Raw genomic sequence first — 18,800 nt, 5'->3', positions numbered from 1 at the left:
TGGACTGTGGGAAAACAGAAAAACAAGAGAATCAAAGCTTTTGAGATCTGGGTCTACAGACGAATGTTGATAATTAGATGGACCGATAAGGTAAAGGAATGAGGAGGTTCTCTAGGGAATCAGTGAGGAGAGTAATATATGGAAAATACTTACAAGAAGAAGAGATAGGATGGTAGGATATCTGTTAAGACCCCAGAGAATAACTTCCACGGTACTAGAAGGAGTTGTAGGGGGGTAAAAACTTTGGAGGAAGACAGGTACTGGAATACATCCTGCAAATAATTGAGGACATAGGTTTCAAGTGCTACTCTGAGATGAAGAGTCGGCCACATTAAACCAGTCACAAGACTGATGGGCAGTGTGGTTTCAGTTGCCTGAGACTGCAGTCGTGTGTGTGTGTGTGTGTGTGTGTGTGTGTGTGTGCAGCATCTCTGGTGTACAGCGAGTGGCAACTTTCCTTCTCATAATATTGTTCCATTCCAGCCTGGATTTCCAATAGATAATAGAAACATTTGCTTTCTCTTTTCTTTCTTTCATAATTTTTTATTCCATTTGTTGTCCGTCTGTTAAGATCCCTTTGCTTCATGATTGAGTAGAGGCAGTGTGGTTTGAGTTGCCTTAGACTGCAGTTGCGTGTGTGAGTTGTGTTTGCGTGAGTGTGTGCTGGTCTGAATATGTGCATCTATGGTTGACGAAGGCCTTAATGGCCGAAAGCTGTAATTGTTAGAGTGTTTTTGTTGTGCCTATCTGTGACTCAGCATCTCTGCTATCTGGTGAGTGTCAACTTTCCTTCTCATAATATTGTAGTATCTATGGGGACTGGATATACATCCTAATATCCAATCTCTTCCCTGTCTCTTTCCATCTCCCGCTCCCCCTCTCTTCATCCATTTCCTCCTTCTTCTCCCTCTCTCTGTCCAACACCACCATCACCCTTTCTATGTCCATCTCCTCCTGCCTCCTCTTTCTGTCCATCTACTCCTTCCTGTTTTCTATGTCCATTCCCTTCCACCCCTCTATTCATCTCCTCTTCCCACCCCCCTCCCTCTCTGACACTGCACCTTGGATTATTGTTACAGCAATTCTGTAACAGCATCCTAATCGTAAACCGATAAGCATAAATACAACTTTCCTGTTTGCTAACAATGTTTTGCTATTGTAAACTTCATAATGTTTCCCTATTATTAAATTTAAATAAATTTATGTATTACATATATTTAAAAAATAAATAAATAAAGCTCACGCATATACCAATGGAAGTTGCATAAAAATTTCAAAGCAATCAGTTGATTAACAATTTTGAACAGACCAACATTTACATTTTTATAATGTTTCCTCTTTTATTACCTATATACCAGATGGAATTCCATCACTTGAGTATTTGAATGCAACATTGTGTCAAAATTTCAAAGCAGTCAATGAAGAACTTTTGAAGATTTGAGATATTGAAGAAATGAACATCTACATTAGTACTTATATAGAAAATGTAGATATTGCTAATTTTAAATGTCCAAACAGTTTTTACCAATTGCTTTAAAATTTTGACACAATGTTCCATTGGTACATGTGTGTGTTTTTATTTTCTAATTTTTTAAAGGAAAACTTATAAAAAATTTCAAAAGGTTACATATCACATATTAAAGATTTAGGTACCTAAAAATATGCCCTTATTAGAATTCAACATTGTGTCAAAATTTCAAAGCAATTGGTCAAAAACTTCCAGAGATTAACATTTTTGAACAAATCAACATTTACATTTTTATAACGTTTCCTCTTTTATAATATATATATTACATATATACCAGACGGCTTTCCAGTAGGTTTACCAAAATTTGTAATCGCTCGAATGCAATCTCTTAGGAACTTTCAGAGGCTTGGGATTTTGAAGAAATGAACTTTTGACAATACCTCTGTCATGGCTCGCACTAACGGCTTCTGGGACAGTTTAATAAAGGAAGCTATTGAAATAAAAATTACCGCAAACACCCTGAATAGAGAAAGTGGCTTGCAGCTCAGCGCTGCGTGGGATCCAGCAATCACGCGGTTGAAGAGGGCACATCGAATGCCGACTCAAAACATGCCCATATATGGCAATGTCACGGGCACCAGTGACATCACAGCCAGCAGCTAGCATATATAAGGGTGCACCAACAGCCCTCTGGCAGTCATAATACTTGACAATGGCCAAGGAGTGCTTGGCCAAAAGCTCGTGTAGTTTTAAGCAATTGACGCACTTGGAAACCCAAGAACATTTTATTCAATGTTATTGCTGCGAGACTCTGCATTGATACAATGAACATCCATGTTTGTACTAATAAGGGAATTGAAAATGTTCCTAATCAAAAGTCTCCGAAAGTTTTTGAGCCAAGGCTTTGAAATTTTGACACAATGTTGCATTGAAATACTCAAGAGTTTATATACACCTTTGTTTTGTATGTAATATACACTCCTGGAAATTGAAATAAGAACACCGTGAATTCATTGTCCCAGGAAGGGGAAACTTTATTGACACATTCCTGGGGTCAGATACATCACATGATCACACTGACAGAACCACAGGCACATAGACACAGGCAACAGAGCATGCACAATGTCAGCACTAGTACAGTGTATATCCACCTTTCGCAGCAATGCAGGCTGCTATTCTCCCATGGAGACGATCGTAGAGATACTGGATGTAGTCCTGTGGAACGGCTTGCCATGCCATTTCCACCTGGCGCCTCAGTTGGACCAGCGTTCGTGCTGGACGTGTAGACCGCGTGAGACGACGCTTCATCCAGTCCCAAACATGCTCAATGGGGGACAGATCCGGAGATCTTGCTAGCCAGGGTAGTTGACTTACACCTTCTAGAGCACGTTGGGTGGCACGGGATACATGCGGACATGCATTGTCCTGTTGGAACAGCAAGTTCCCTTGCCGGTCTAGGAATGGTAGAACGATGGGTTCGATGATGGTTTGGATGTACCGTGCACTATTCAGTGTCCCCTCGACGATCACCAGTGGTGTACGGCCAGTGTAGGAGATCGCTCCCCACACCATGATGCCGGGTGTTGGCCCTGTGTTCCTCGGTCATATGCAGTCCTGATTGTGGCGCTCACCTGCACGGCGCCAAACACGCATACGACCATCATTTGCACCAAGGCAGAAGCGACTCTCATCGCTGAAGACGACACGTCTCCATTCGTCCCTCCATTCACGCCTGTCGCGACACCACTGGAGGCGGGCTGCACGATGTTGGGGCGTGAGCGGAAGACAGCCTAACGGTGTGCGGGACCGTAGCCCAGCTTCATGGAGACGGTTGCGAATGGTCCTCGCCGATACCCCAGGAGCGACAGTGTCCCTAATTTGCTGGGAAGTGGCGGTGCGGTCCCCTACGGCACTGCGTAGGATCCTACGGTCTTGGCGTGCATCCGTGCGTCGCTGCGGTCCGGTCCCAGGTTGACGGGCACGTGCACCTTCCGCCGACCACTGGCGACAACATCGATGTACTGTGGAGACCTCACGCCCCACGTGTTGAGCAATTCGGCGGTACGTCCACCCGGCCTCCCGCATGCCCACTATACGCCCTCGCTCAAAGTCCGTCAACTGCACATACGGTTCATGTCCACGCTGTCGCGGCATGCTACCAGTGTTAAAGACTGCGATGGAGCTCCGTATGCCACGGCAGACTGGCTGACACTGACGGCGGCGGTGCACAAATGCTGCGCAGCTAGCGCCATTCGACGGCCAACACCGCGGTTCCTGGTGTGTCCGCTGTGCCGTGCGTGTGATCATTGCTTGTACAGCCCTCTCGCAGTGTCCGGAGCAAGTATGGTGGGTCTGACACACCGGTGTCAATGTGTTCTTTTTTTCCATTTCCAGGAGTGTATAATTTTCTTATATATTTAATAATATGGAAACATTGTTACACAACAATCTAAAAAAGTTACACACACACACACACACACACACACACACACACACACACACACACACACACACCTCAACACATTCCCAAATTATAATACTATGTTGTGTCAGAATTTCAAAGCAATCAGTCAAGAACTTTTGGAGATGCACAATTTTGAATAAAACAAACATTTACATTTATATAAATAATTACAAATCAACAATTTTCAGATATTTTCTTTTGCTTGTACTGTGGAACTCTATTTCTGCGAAATTTCATGACTCTAGATCAATGGGAAGTACATAGATTTTGATGAGCGAGTTTGCGAGTTTCAAGATATGTGACATAAATGGCCGTATCCTTTGACTGTATTGACTTAAAAAGGTTAAGTTTTTAACATTTCAGAGGACCACAGGCCTTAGTATTTTATATAAATTTCAACTTAATACCTTTACCCATTCCTGAGAAAAAGAGGTCTTAACAAACAGACAACAAAACGATCCTAAACAAGTTCAATTTTTACTGACTGAGGTGCGGAATCCTAAAACTGACCATAATACATATGAGTGCATTTTTCAACATACAAAAAATCAGAATGGAAACACAATGTTTTATTCTCCAAGCTAAGCAAACATTAGGGGAGGGGAACTCAATGACTCCTTTTTTCCCCACATCAATTCAACCACTGCCAATGGTAACATAAGATTCTTCCACAGTTCAGTGTGTCTGTTGAATGCATCTTGTTAAAACAGAACATCTGCATACTTTCCTGAAATCTGAATATTAAGGAAATGGCTGCCTCATGGGGGATGATGCTGAGAATGCAGCTCATTCAAAGTTAAATGCCCTCTGTAAAGTTTCACAGATAGAAAACAGTTCCTCTACAAAGCCATCACAAGGGTACCTTTGAAAACCTCTCTCTTAAATACTATGCATTCAATTTTGTCTCTCTATTTGGTTATTTCACCTCAATATATGCTTCACAGATTGTTAAATTTTTCTTCAGTTTGAATTTCATAGTCACAGACAGCTCACTGATTTTGGCTATATGTCCATTAACTGCTGGTATCCTCATGACCATATTGTATAATTTAATTATGCGGCACAGTACTTCATTTCCTTCATGGATGAAGACTGATTGTGCATAGTTAATCTTTTGAGGTTAGAAAATATGTCACATCACACTGTTCTTTCAGTTAAGTGATACATGTAAAATATGTCCACAGAAGAGAATATATTCACGAGCATCTAAATTAGACACCTTCCATTTAATATTTAATGCCTCCTTCATAACAATGAAAGTGGTAATGTATGGTAGCATGGAGTCCTTAAAACACCAGAAGTGTTGGGGATCAACCCCAATTTATGCCTGCTCAACTGCCATTCTCAATTACTGGAAACTGGTTGGAGTTGGGTCCAAGATTACACATCTCAGTCTATAGAACCCCGTATATGTCCAATAGCACTGAGATCAGGTGACTGTGGAGAGGGGATGCCAAGCAAGCACTTTATGTCCATAAAATGATTTTGAAACCATTCAAACAATTTGATTTGAGAGTAATGGTGAGCTGCAATGCCTTACTGAAGATACTGATTAGCAAATTAGTGGTGTAGACAAAGAAACTGATGCATGTGATTGAAGAGCAGATTCCGATATGTTAGCTGGAATAACAGGTGCCCCAGTTCTTCTTACGTAAATTTATGAGAATACCTCCATTAATTACATGAAAGATATGCTTCTGGCAAGTAAAATGCATTTTCTTAGTATTATTTTATTTGTACTGATGTCCTACCACTGTCGTCAGCCTGTTTGTATTGTTGTACAATACAAGCATCAAATGCATGGTGAGCACAGATAAGTGAGTTGGGTGATGGCTTGTGTACCATATAGTGAGAATGTGGTTTTGAATACTATGGCTACTCACCATTTGTTATATCATGTCATCAAAATAGGAAGAGTTTTACACACTGCACATTTGTTTACCGTTACAATCCATGCCAAATGACAGTTTTTCCCAGGGCTGTTTCTTTCATCGTATTATTTTTTACTGAACTCATAGTTCACTCTCAAGTATGGAAATCCCATTATGCACAATTTGTTTGTGTAGCCCATGCACTGGGCTTCTCAATTTGTTCATGACTAAATGTACTATTATTACCAGCACATGTCATTATAGAACAAAAACATATATAAACACAAAATATTGACATGATAATGTTTAAATCTGACAACTAGATAACAGGTCTTGGTGTAACTGCTATTTGTTTATAAACTCCTGAAGCAGAGCTCTGTAGATCTGGATTGGCAGAAGTTGGCTGACTTCACTCCAATATTGTTTTGTGTTGCTGCTGTAAACAACGGCCATCTAATGTCTATGTGGAACATAGCTGTTATGAACTGACTGCCACATTGTGCCAAACCAGTAAGCACATGTACAGTGCTAACAATGTATGACAAAAGCACAGCTTGTTCTCCCTGCACTGGGTCTCTGCTTAGGCATCGAGTGTGCTGGGAGTAGGTGGGTAAAGCTTCTTTCATCCACTCCCCACAGCCCCTGATAATTCGTTCAGAATCTCGTGATCAAACTATATATGCAAGTCTTTCACACCACCTTTAAAAGCATGGAGTGAATGGTTCTTCACAATATGTCTTATTCATCTCAATGACCTAACATTACAAATTATCCCACAGTTTTTAGACAGAAACAGCACTTGCATGCGCATATACATGTATGCATGCACGCACTCACACATGAAAAGAGAGAGACAGAGAGAGAAAGAGAGAGAGACTTTTCATGAAAAATAATAACTGGTTATCTGCGAATGGACTGTATCTGATGCAACACATTTAATTCAGTAGTGCAGAAGATCTGACCACATCATTAGAAATAATGTACAAGGATAAATCACCAAATGGAACAGAATATTCCAAATATTAGGTGTTCATACTGATAAGAACCTGAGCTGGAAGTCATACTTTACTCTTATTATTAAACCTGTAACCTTTGTGCTATGGATAATGTCAGAATTTGGAGATGAAGATGTCACAAAATTGTCTTACTTTTCCTATATTTTTTCACAAATGACTTACGGCATCTTATTCCCGTTTAACACAATGAAAAAGAGGAAAAGGTGTGTGTTGCACAAAAATGTGTAATAAGGGTAATATAAGGGTCCGTTCTGAGATCCTGTTGTACACAGCTCCTTAAACAGTTGGGCATACTGACAACAGCTTCAAAGTACCTTTACTAAGTTTGTTGCGAACAAAACATTACAGCTTAAAAACAACAGTAATAATCTTAAAAATAGTACTACAAGGGGAAATGAGTTACACTATCCATAACTCAGTTTTAATGTGGTAGAGAAAGGGGTGAAATATTCAGCTAAAAAAATCTTTGACCATGTACCTGGTGAGGTAAATAATTTAACAAAATCATAAAATTTCAGACAAAAGCATAGAGAGAGAGAGAGAGAGAGAGAGAGAGAGAGAGAGAGAGAGAGAGAGAGAGAGTGTAAAAGTCTTAAGAAATAATGGAAAATATCAGCATGTTGACATATTTTTCACTGATACTATAACTTCAAAACTGACTATTTCTGTGGGATATTGGGTGGTTAGAATATGATACAGCAAACATACAGATAATTAACTAGCTAACTGTGTCATTAGAACAAGTCATAATGGATTGTTACTATGCATTGCAGGAATAGCTTGTAATAAGTATCTTTGCTTGTAAATAAGTCTTTCAACATTCCTGAAGACACTCTTGCACGGCAGACCTGATTGAATCCAATTTGTGAATGAATGATGTAAACATATGCAATTACTGCATGGTGATGATGCCATCCCATAAAGTCAGAAGATTGGGGCCCTTTTGCACTCTCAAAATCATAGAAAAAATTTCCCTAACCACACTGTCTTTGTCAGAAAACCCTCAGTTGACAAGAACATTGCCTGTAAAGGTGAGAAAGAGGGTTCACCAAAGAATTTTAATTTTGCAAAGAGTTTCTATAGGATGCACAGTCAAGTGCAGCAGTTTTTTGATTGGCGGTGAAAATAAAGAAATTTCAATGAACAGCTGATTTGTGCTTCAATGGACCCTGTAAGCAGGGTGATTTAGGTAAGCTGTTCTCTTTAAATACTTCCAGAACCATTTAAGATATTGTAATTATATTGTTATCCAGATAAATTTTTTGAAAGTCCTCACTAAATAATATACAGTATCTTGTCATAGTTTTGTTAACTATGGAGGTATTAGTATTAGCTTAACTTTTAACAGAACTATAGTAGTTTATGGTGTTACTATTTAGATCTCAAAGAGAGGAATTCAACTGCATTCCACATTCCAAAACATGATACATATTCTCAAAGAATATTTAGAACTTTGGATTGTCTGTTTTGGACATAAAAGCATTGCTGTCTTATATAGAATCTCCTGGTTTCATACCCACATAAAGAAATATGTTACATTAGAGGAGGAAGGGAAAGTGTTGCACAGCCACGATACTGGTGTAAAAGGCATGCAGAGGCATTAGCTTTCTACTCTGTCTCTCCGGTTCACATGTACTGATTGCTGGCAACTATGAGGGGGGGGAGGGTGGGGGGGGGGGTTGGGGTGTGCACATTGAGTTGGGGTGGGGGAGTGTTTTCGCAAACTAACAGAAATTAGATTTCTTTCTTCGTTTGAAAAATACAAATAGAACAAAACCAGAATATCTGAATGAAATGCACAAAGGTGTCCTGATGGACAGTGTCCAAGAAACAGAATGGCAATTCAGGGAATGTGTAAAAAAATTGTTACTGGAAGGGCATTGGAATGCAATGCAGAGGTTAAGGGGCATACTTGCTGTGAGTAGTATGAATGTAATAGGCGTTAGCCAGCTGTTGCTCATAATGTGCATGTTAGCACCTGAGAAATTGTAGATGCAACTTGAATAAGTCAGTCCAGCATTGTTTGCATTTTGCATGCAGACAGCTTCCATCCACATTACATGCCACTTCAACAACTGATTATCATCACGGGTTACAGAAGACTCATTTTACTTAGTTTTTTGGTTCTCATATGACATCAGGAGAATAGGTTCTTTCTGCAAAGAATCCCATTACTACTGATAAAGCAACCTTTACAAACCATGGAAAACTGCATGTAAAAAATATGCTATACAGAGCTACTGAAAATCTGCGCTGACTGAAGCAGGTTGAATGTTTGAGGCAGTGGGATGTGAACATTAGGTGTGGTATTTTTGGAGACCATGTACCTGGTCTTGACTTCATTGAAGAAACCTTAATGGGTAGTAGATATGCACAGCTCCTTACAGAAATCTACAAGCTGTGTTGGAGGAAGTATCATTTAAAATATGAAGGGGGATGTGGTACCAGCATGATGGGTGCTCAGACCACTACTTGCTTGTGGCTAGCTAAGCACTCACTCACTTCTTTTGTGGTCACTGAGAAGGACATAAAGGCATTATCAGTTGTACTGCACATTTGGCTGATTTTCAGTGAGAGTAATGAATTTGAAGGTTATCTTTAAACTATCCAGAAATCCTTGTGCCATTAACTGCATATATTTATTGCAGTAATAGATGGTAGCCATTTCCAACACCTGATGACATAAATGGAAGTTTTTGGAAGTGCCAGTGACCACTTTCTTTTGTGACAGTATCTGTTACTGTCAATGACATAATTTGCATCTTCATACAAAGGTATTATTTAAAAACATTTATACCTCAATTTCTTGTTTTAGAAAACTATTCCACGTGACAGAAACAAGGCAGAAGTGTAAAATGTAAACTTTCACAGCCGAAATTGTCACAATTAATAAAATATTCTGGGCTATTATGACATAGTCAAATGGGTTTCACTTTAAAATCTGACATTTTGCCCGCATCTGTGGAGAACATTTTCAAGGAGGATTGTAGCTTTGTTGAATGTCCAATTCACACCCTGGCTCACTACTGACTACAGCATCCATGCAGTGGTGTGATACGTTTTGAATATGTGGGTGCAATTGGCCATCATCCGCTGTTATTATCATCGCATGGTGGAAGACTGGTACACACCTTCTGCAACACTGGATCCAAATTTCATTCAATTTCACACATTCCTCCTTCCTATTGAAATTCCTGGGGTGTTTCAAAATCTCTAAGGCCTCTGTGTAGAGCCCTTCATGGTATCCGCTTGTGGCCGCCAGTATTTGAGTGCTATCAAAATGAATGTGGTGGTCTCCTGGCTGTAAAGGACATTCTGCAACAGTTGATCTGTCAATTTCACGTCTTCTGCAATTGCCTTTGTGCTCTTTCAGTCGTTTTTTGACATTTATTTTTGTAGTATCCACATATGCCTCCCCACAACAACATGGAATCCTATAAATTCCAGCTTTTTCTAGCAGTTGGTGAGCATCCTTGGCCAATTTCAGGTAATCTTGTATCTCCCGTGTGGGTGTGTAGATTACCGCAAGATTCCGCTTTTTCAAGATTTTTCCTATGCGGTCAGTCACACCCTTAACGAGTGGCAGGAAAACTTTCTATTTCACTGGTGCTTGAGCATTGCTATGATTGGATGCTAGTGCTGCAGAAGATGTGTACCAGTTTCCACCATAGGATGATAGTAACAGCAGATGGTGGCACTTGACAACAGTCAATTGCACTCGCGTATTCAAAACATGTGATGTCATGCCACTATGCGGATGCTCACAGAAGCTGAATTTTGTTGTAGGCAGTAGCGAGCCAGGGTGTGGCACAGACATTCAACAAAGCTTTTTTTTTTTTTTTTTTTTTTTTTAAAAAAATCGTAAGGCTAGGGCCCCCTGTCGGGCAGACCTGCAGTCGATGAGGATGATAGGATGATGATGAGGGCAGCACAACACCCAGTCCCTGGGCAGAGAAAATTCCCCGACCCAGCCGAGAATTGAACCTGGGCCTAGAGGATTGACAATCCATCACGCTGACCATTCAGCTACCAGGGGCGGACAACAAAGCTATGATCCCCATTGAAAATGTTCCCTGTAGATGGGGACGAAACGTCGGGTTGAAATCCATTTGACCACAACATAATGGCCCAGAATATTTTATAAACTGTGAAAGCAGAAGTGTTAACTGGTGAATCATCCTTTGACAACCTGTCCTTTACCTTCCAGTTGGTAAGATGGTCACCCAAGAGTGATTATAATTTTTTTAAACTAACTATTTCTCAACTATTCTGAATTTGTAAGTAGACTCTCTTAGTCATGTAAAGGTGGAGTGTCTCATCAGCCAAACACAAACACAAGCTTCCACAGAAGATAACAATCTGTTTGTTATTCAAAACAAATCCACACTAATATCCAGGAACAAACAATGGAAACTCCAGGCAGGACTATCAACAATGTACAAAAAAATAGATTGCTACTTACTGTAAAGATAACATGCAACATTGCAGACAGGCACAATTAAAAGACACTTAGCACAAGCTTACCACACAGGCAAGCACACCTCGTGTACAGGACGGACAACTCCTATTCTGACCTGAGCTGCAGGAATTGGTGCTCATGTGCGCGTGTGGTGTGCATGCTTGTGTGAATGAATTATGTGTGTTTCTTTTTTTCTGACAAAGACTAAGGATGAAAGCTTATGTGTACGTGTCTTTTAACTATGTCTGACAGCAACTTACTGTGTTATTTTTGTGGTAAACAGCAATCTATCCTTTCCTACATTACTAATATCCATAAACCTGTTTATCAGAAATTGGAGAGTAAAATGAGGTTGATTTAATCTCTCTGAGTTACATAACACTTACAAGAGAAATTATGAAGGCTATCCATAAATTAACCTCCAACTGACTATTAAAAATAAACAAATTCTTGCAGTTTCACAGTTGGAAAAAAGAGACTTTGAAGGTCACATTGCATCAGTCAGCTCTCTGGTGTTTTGATCAGAAGCAGGAGGCAACGCCACCAAGATTTGTTGTTAATTGCATCATGTGTATGGGGATGAGGTTATGAGTAATCATGTTGTGAGGGAGTGAGGCAGAAAATTTAAGACTGGTTGCACAGATGTGCATGATGAAAGTGGTTTAGGAAGACATTCAGATGAAACCGATGAATTTGTGCAATGTGTTGACAAAATTGTGCATAGAAGAAATCGGGTCACAATTTCTGAACCTTCTGAAGATGTGCCTCAGATTTCAAGGACAACTCTCTTGAACACAGGCACAGAGATGTTTGATTACCATAAGTTTTGTGCACAATGGATACTAAAATCTGTAGCCGATGCTCACAAGATTGGAAGAATGAGTTTGGCTTTGACATTCCTCCAGTGCTATCATGAAGATGGCAGGAATTTCTGAACATAAGCATGAGTCTGGAAAAGACATGTACTTGAATGCTGAATCTAAGGAAAAGTGGTATATGCACACTCATTCCCCCAATAAGCACAAAAAATTCAAGCAGATGCTTTCAAAAAACAAAATGATGATTATAGGTGCTTGTATTTGCAAAGGAATTTTGACAACAGATTTAATGAGAGTAACGTGTGTTTATTGTGAGACTCTTGTGAAACTCTGAAGGTCAATCTATAACACGTGGCACATGATGATTACCAAATGAATAACTTTCCTTCATTACATTATTCAATAAGTTATTCATAAAAAAGTATTGTATATCAGGAGTAAATCTAATGATTGTCTCTAACTAGAAGTCTGTAAATGTATGTGTATATGAATTGGCTTATTTTAAATAGGTCTAAACTTGTAAATACTTTGACATGTCCTATATCCCTGTAAAAAGAGATCTATGGATGAATAATGCTGCTGCTGCTGCTTCTGCTGCTGCTGCTGCTGCTTCTGCTACTGCTGCTGCTACTACTACTACTACTACAACTACTACTACTAACCACAATGTATGACCCCAGAAAGTACAACTCAGGCTTTTGGGCTGGATGATTTTTCTATATCTCTCCTAAAGTCTTGGCACCAAGCAACCTTCATCGCTTCCACCGAATGAAGGCCTAGCTGACTACTCAGCACTTCTCAACTGACACTGAACTCAAGGAGCTTCATGGCTGAGGCACAAGGTGGTATTATTCTTTGATTAAGGGATAAAGAAGTTGGTTTCACAGTACAAGATGTGTTTGAATTTAGGTGTGGCCATGTGGAGAAGTAATATCAACACATAAGAACAGCTTGTATATTTTAAAAAATTATCTATTTTTTCCTTTTTTAAAATACAATCATATGTTAATTTAGGAATAGCCCCCACAGCATAATTCCATTTGAAAAAACAAGTTTATATGGATATCTCTGTAATTAAAATAGCTCTGATAAGAGACAAAACGTAAGTGCACAAAGTTGATAAGCACACATTGTGCTAAAAACTGCATACCATTCATGCCATTCTATGCAGCAGAAATATGGGATGCAACAACATGAAAAAATTCAAGTACAGTACTAATACTCCAGAAAAAAAGCAGTCAGAATTACTTGTGGTGAAAAATCCAGTGAGCCATATAGTTGCTTGTTTACTGAATCCAGTGTGCTTGCATGCGCATGAGCACATGCACCCATGCACATGCCCGCAAGCACACACACTTGCAAAAACAACAAAACCAAACTTGCATTGTGACCTGCACTTAAACAAAAACAGAGCACTAATATACGAAAAAAGTGCACTTCAAGCTGGTCTGAAGATGGCCAATGACTCGTCTTGAAATCACATGCTCCTTCTTACTACCACTTTAAACAAATTCTAACAGAAAATACATTTTTTGTCTAGAAGAGTTCCTTGTCTTCATGTTAAATAAATAGAAAGTTTCATTTTTTCTGGTATTTTAGTTTCATGAAGTAACTTCCAACAAATCTGCCATAATAAGGAAGTCTTTGTATATTAAGAAATGTAAAATACATCACTAAACATGGAACCTGCATATTTACTTTGGAAAACCGTTAGTGTGTAAATTCTAAATTTTAATATCTTACCAGATGCCTTCAGCAGAATAATCTGTATGACATCCTGAAAATGAATTATATTAGGGACTGTATTTATTATTTGATGTTCAATAATAATAATAATAATAATAATAATAATTATTATTATTATTATTATTATTATTATTATTATTATTATTATTATTATTATTAAATATTGCCAATAGCCTTGCCTCAGTGGATAAATTGGTTCTCTTCAGATCACCAAAGTTAAGCACCATCAAGTGTGGCTAGGACTTGGATGTCTGACCATCTGAGTTGTGCACTGTCAATGAACAGGTTGTACTCTGCCCTTGTGATGTCAATTGAGGAACTACCGTATTTACTTGAATCTAAGCCGCACTTTTTTCCCGGTTTTTGTAATCCAAAAACCTGCCTGCGGCTTAGAATCGAGTGTAAAGTAAGCGGAAGTTCTGAAAAATGTTGGTAGGTGCCGCCACAACTAACTTCTGCCGTCGAATGTAGCGCTACACAGGCATGCTTTGCAGGCACAAAGATAAATACTGGCGCCAAAATCTCTGCGTCAGTAAATAAATTAAAAGAAAAGGTAGAAGAATGTAAACATTATGCCATGTATTCTTTCATGTTTGCTGCTATCTCATGTAAATCCTGTCTGCCTAATTAACTACGAAACTAGAGTGAGACAACCGCAAACGCGGAAGAATATACATATCATGTCATGTTTATATTCATATTATTCTTATGCTTAATAGTGATACAATCAGAAATGAAGCACGGCAACTGACTAGATTTTTAAATCTAAGATGACTCTAATTTGTGTGCTGAATGTAATGTACTAAAGAGGCGTCTGCAAAGAGTTTCAAATGAAGAAAAATTTTCACTAAACTCTCGTTCAGATCATCATCTATCGTATGCAGTCTATTAGTTGGTTTTTGTTGATCATTATCAAAGAAAGCAGCAGTGTAAGTAACAACAAATAGCAGTCTTGCCATTGTTTCACTTATGAGACAATTCCTCTCTCTTCTTTTTATTGTAAGCCTTGGTAGCGCACACAAAAGCAAGCCATGCTGCGAGCAGCGACAGGTCGTAAGCACTCATTATCAGAATGCGACAAACAATGCACGACACATTAAAATAATGCAGTTTCAGCATAGAGTGATGTAAACACCTACAACAAAGAGAACGACACTTATCAGATCAAAGCAAAATAAGCAATCGATTCAAACCAAACGAAGCACATGAAAAAGGAAGGGTACCCGTACAAATAAGGATGGAGCACTTGACACACAGCAATGGCTACTTGGTAAAGCTTAACTATTAAGCTTACGACTCGAACCAAACTACTGTAGCTGTATCTTCATCTAATCGACCTAAATTGTGTCTCATGTTACAATGGACCAACTTTGTTTTGATTTAGAGGTGTGGTCTAAAACTTTTCTCTCCCCTTGAATTTTGAGTCTCAAATTTCAGGTGCGGCTTAGATTCGGGAAAAATTATTGATTTTGAGTCTCATTTTTCAGGTGCGGCTTGGATTCGAGTAAATATGGTACTTGATTGAGAAACAGCAGCTCCAACTCATGAAAACTGACAACAGTCATGAGAGTGGTGTGCTGACCCCATGCCCCTCCATATCTGTACCCGATGTTGCCTTTGAGCTGAGGATAATACGACACTCTGCCAGTAATATTTGGCCTTCTAAGGCCAGTTTGGATGGAGAGGTTTATTAGAAATTGATTATTCTTTTGGCAGTTCTTCATTTCCAGCAGCATTTTAAAAAATTCTGCACTTGAGTGAGCACTCTATTAAAACAATCTGCAAGTTTTTTGCTTTACCTGAACTCAGTCTCTCATACTTTTCTGCCTTTCAAAGGAAATGTTCTTACTGGAAGAGGTTCCTTTACAAAGATGCTGATTAGAGGAACTTTTTTCCATAGTTCTAAGTGATTAATAGGTGCACAGTTAAACTGAACCACATGGTATGCATCCCCACTCTTCTAATAACAGAGTGAGGAACCTACACTTACCTTCTATGTGAATGCTGCCTACTTTTATCAGGTAAACAGTACATAAAAAATATTATGATGTAAGGTGGTCACCGACTACACAATGGTGCTCATTTGAACGCTATTTTTACTGCACAGAGGGTGCAGTAGACATTCAAGTGTGTGATTCTGTTATTCTTATGCAAAGTTTATGTGTACATGTAATGACTATCATTAGTTTTTGGAGCTGAAGAGGTATTTCATTTGATTGTAATTGTCAGATCCAGTATCGGCTGACAATATGTTGAAGAGAATAACTTAAAGATGCCCATATATCACATTCAAAGAACTTATCTTTAGCATGAAAACATGACTGTGGTCAAAGTTGTCTAGTAACCTATTTTGACCTTTCCAATGCATTAAAACTTAGGTGGCATTAAAAATTGTGTCTCAGAATAAAATATCGCATAGCTACTTTCCTGACTCTACATCTCAATTTTCTCAATATCATTCGGCTAGTTACTTCTCTCACAGATTATTCACGAACTTTTACCTCACTGAGTGAAATTGCTCTTGTCAACCTATTATTAATGGGACATGCCAAAGACTCTTTCAGATGGACAGATAGGTAGACTGAGAGAGATGTAAAAGTAAAAATGTTCACTAAAGTGCAAGAATTCTCTATATATTCAAAACACTATCATTTTATACAATACCAAATAAAAGATTCTGGAAGAGCAGACTGAGTAAAGCTCAAGCACTACAATAATCTCCTTTACTGTCATTCTTACATACCCAAAACTCTGTGACCTCATTTCAACATCTTTGTCACCTAATGAAAGAGATTTCTGAATTTCTGACTCCTTGTTGTCCAGCACTTCATTCTCAGTTTGTGTTCCTGTTTCTTCCCGTTGGCCTTCTTCTCTTGAAGCCTTTTCTTGGTTTTGGTTTTCTGGTCCATTAACTGGACTCACAGATCTATGAGGGTGCAGCTTCTGTGGTTCACTAAAATGAAAGAAAGAAAGTCACATTGAGAAACAAAGCTTTTGGATGACTTGACTCAGAAAAGCTAGAGTCTTCTCCAGGAATTGATGAATGCATAAAATAATTGAAATGAATTAACAAAGAGCTTATTTTTTGCACAAGTTCTGAAGAAAGGTGAAGGGGGCAGAAGGTAAAATGCCAAGAGATGTTGCTAACCAGTAGCAACAATATGTTAGATGATGGTGAAGTCTACAAATTGAAATTCCTACTCTGGTTCTTGAAGTAAAGTTTAAATGAGTGAATTACAATTACACAGTTGAAGCAATCTGTAGATTAATTTAGTTCAACAATGTGCAATTTATGCAAACAGCGGAATGTTATCCCAAAGAAAAATGGTGTGTAGGGTTTTGCTTAGAAATATAGACTTTAAATATGGTTTACCCAGACTTGTAAGTCATAATGCTATGACCCCGTAGCATTCCTCTTTTTAAAAATAATTTTAATTTTTTTATATTTTTAACTTTATGGTGTTTAAAATTTTGTAGACAGTTTCATATACAAAAGTATCATAAATCGTGTATCCAAGAATCCTATATTATAGGACAAGAATGGTCTCTCATCAAGATAAAATGAGATTTCAATAGAGGTAGTCAACAGAGGATATGGGAATAGAAAAATCTGTACAGGAATGTATATATAAATTTGGTAAATTACTTATATGGTGGAAGACTATTAATAAACATTAAATATCCTTCCTCGAGAGCTACATTAGCCATTCTGCTTCTTGAGGTGTACACACAATGGAAATTCTGTGCAGTTCCAAGATCATACCCATCTAACAACAGTCTTTCAGTATTTCACAAATTTAGCTCTCATCATTCAATGATATATGAAAACGATTGTTTAATCTGTGATTTAAAAAATAACATCTATTAAACTGCATTTTAGTCCATTTTCTGCCGAGATCTACCAAGCAGTTGAAAACATTCCATGTTACATTCTTTATTTTCTCCTATACCAATGATAACATTTAGCTGGTGAGTGCTTTCCCAGAGTTGGCTGTTGTTATGATCTTAGGCATCTGTGTTTTGAGGGTCTTAACCATCTGCTCGGCTTCAGAGTTGGATGCAAGATAAAATGGGGTGTGGTCAGGTGCTTAATAACATTGTGTTGACAAAAATCTTGAAACACAGATGATGTGACCTGACAGTTACTGTCAGAAACCAGGGTGAAAGGTGTCCCATATATTGTGTATATGATGTAGAGGGTATGGATGGTAGCTGCTGTGGTGCCGATAGCCATTCATCCCACATGTGAAAAGTCAGAGAGGATGTCAACAACTAGCAGTCTCACTGCTCTCTGGAATGGTCCAGTGAAATCAACATACACCTTTGGTCTGGGGCAATCACGGCATGGTGCAGTGTGCAGTGTGGACAAGCTTCAGCATGTGGGAGTGAAGCATGGGAGGAACTAGCATCTGGCATTCAAAATTGTCCATAGCTAACATCAAAATGACACCATCTGTCAGGTTACACCTTTGCCACAATAAAATGTAGGTGCACCATTATGGGTTGGTGTATTTGGCTTGTTGTGTGGCCAGCACTGCCATACAGCAGACAACACACTGGCTGGGCTGCAAAATAAGGGGGAAAATGTGCTTGTGTGCTGCCTGGTGCATCGATAATAGATCTCGTAGATATAGTTACCAAGGAACAATGTCCACTGTTGCAGCTCCTGCACCATCTAATCAGGAAGTTTCAAATGGGGAATGAACAGCAAACTGAAGGACTTGTGATGTGTAATCATCTGAGACTTAGTACCATAGATATATACAAGAAACTTTTAACACCATATATGATAACTAATGCCTCTTTCTCAATTTGCAAATAATGCTGCATTTCAAGTTCAAATCCAAGCACAATGGCTTGTTCTGTGCTGCCGGCATATTTGTGGAACAGCACTGCACTAATGCCATGATCTGATGCTTCAGCAGCAAATATTAATTGTGTGACCAGATCTAACATTG

At 38.9% G+C, this 18,800-nt stretch overlaps 1 protein-coding gene across 1 annotated transcript in view; it reads right to left on the bottom strand.

Moving 5' to 3' along the window:
* Positions 1–18,800, bottom strand: part of LOC124712298 (MAP7 domain-containing protein 1-like) — a 263,516-nt gene that overhangs the window by 89,162 nt on the left and 155,554 nt on the right. The window contains exon 8 of the mRNA XM_047242625.1: positions 16,586–16,795. Coding sequence (XP_047098581.1) covers positions 16,586–16,795 — 210 coding nt within the window. The remainder of the gene's footprint in view (positions 1–16,585; positions 16,796–18,800) is intronic.

Source organism: Schistocerca piceifrons, chromosome 1, assembly GCF_021461385.2.
Source record: "Schistocerca piceifrons isolate TAMUIC-IGC-003096 chromosome 1, iqSchPice1.1, whole genome shotgun sequence".
NCBI lineage: Eukaryota > Metazoa > Arthropoda > Insecta > Orthoptera > Acrididae > Schistocerca > Schistocerca piceifrons.
The sequence above is the reverse complement of the archived record's forward strand: the minus strand, read 5'-3'. Positions and strand labels throughout refer to the sequence as shown.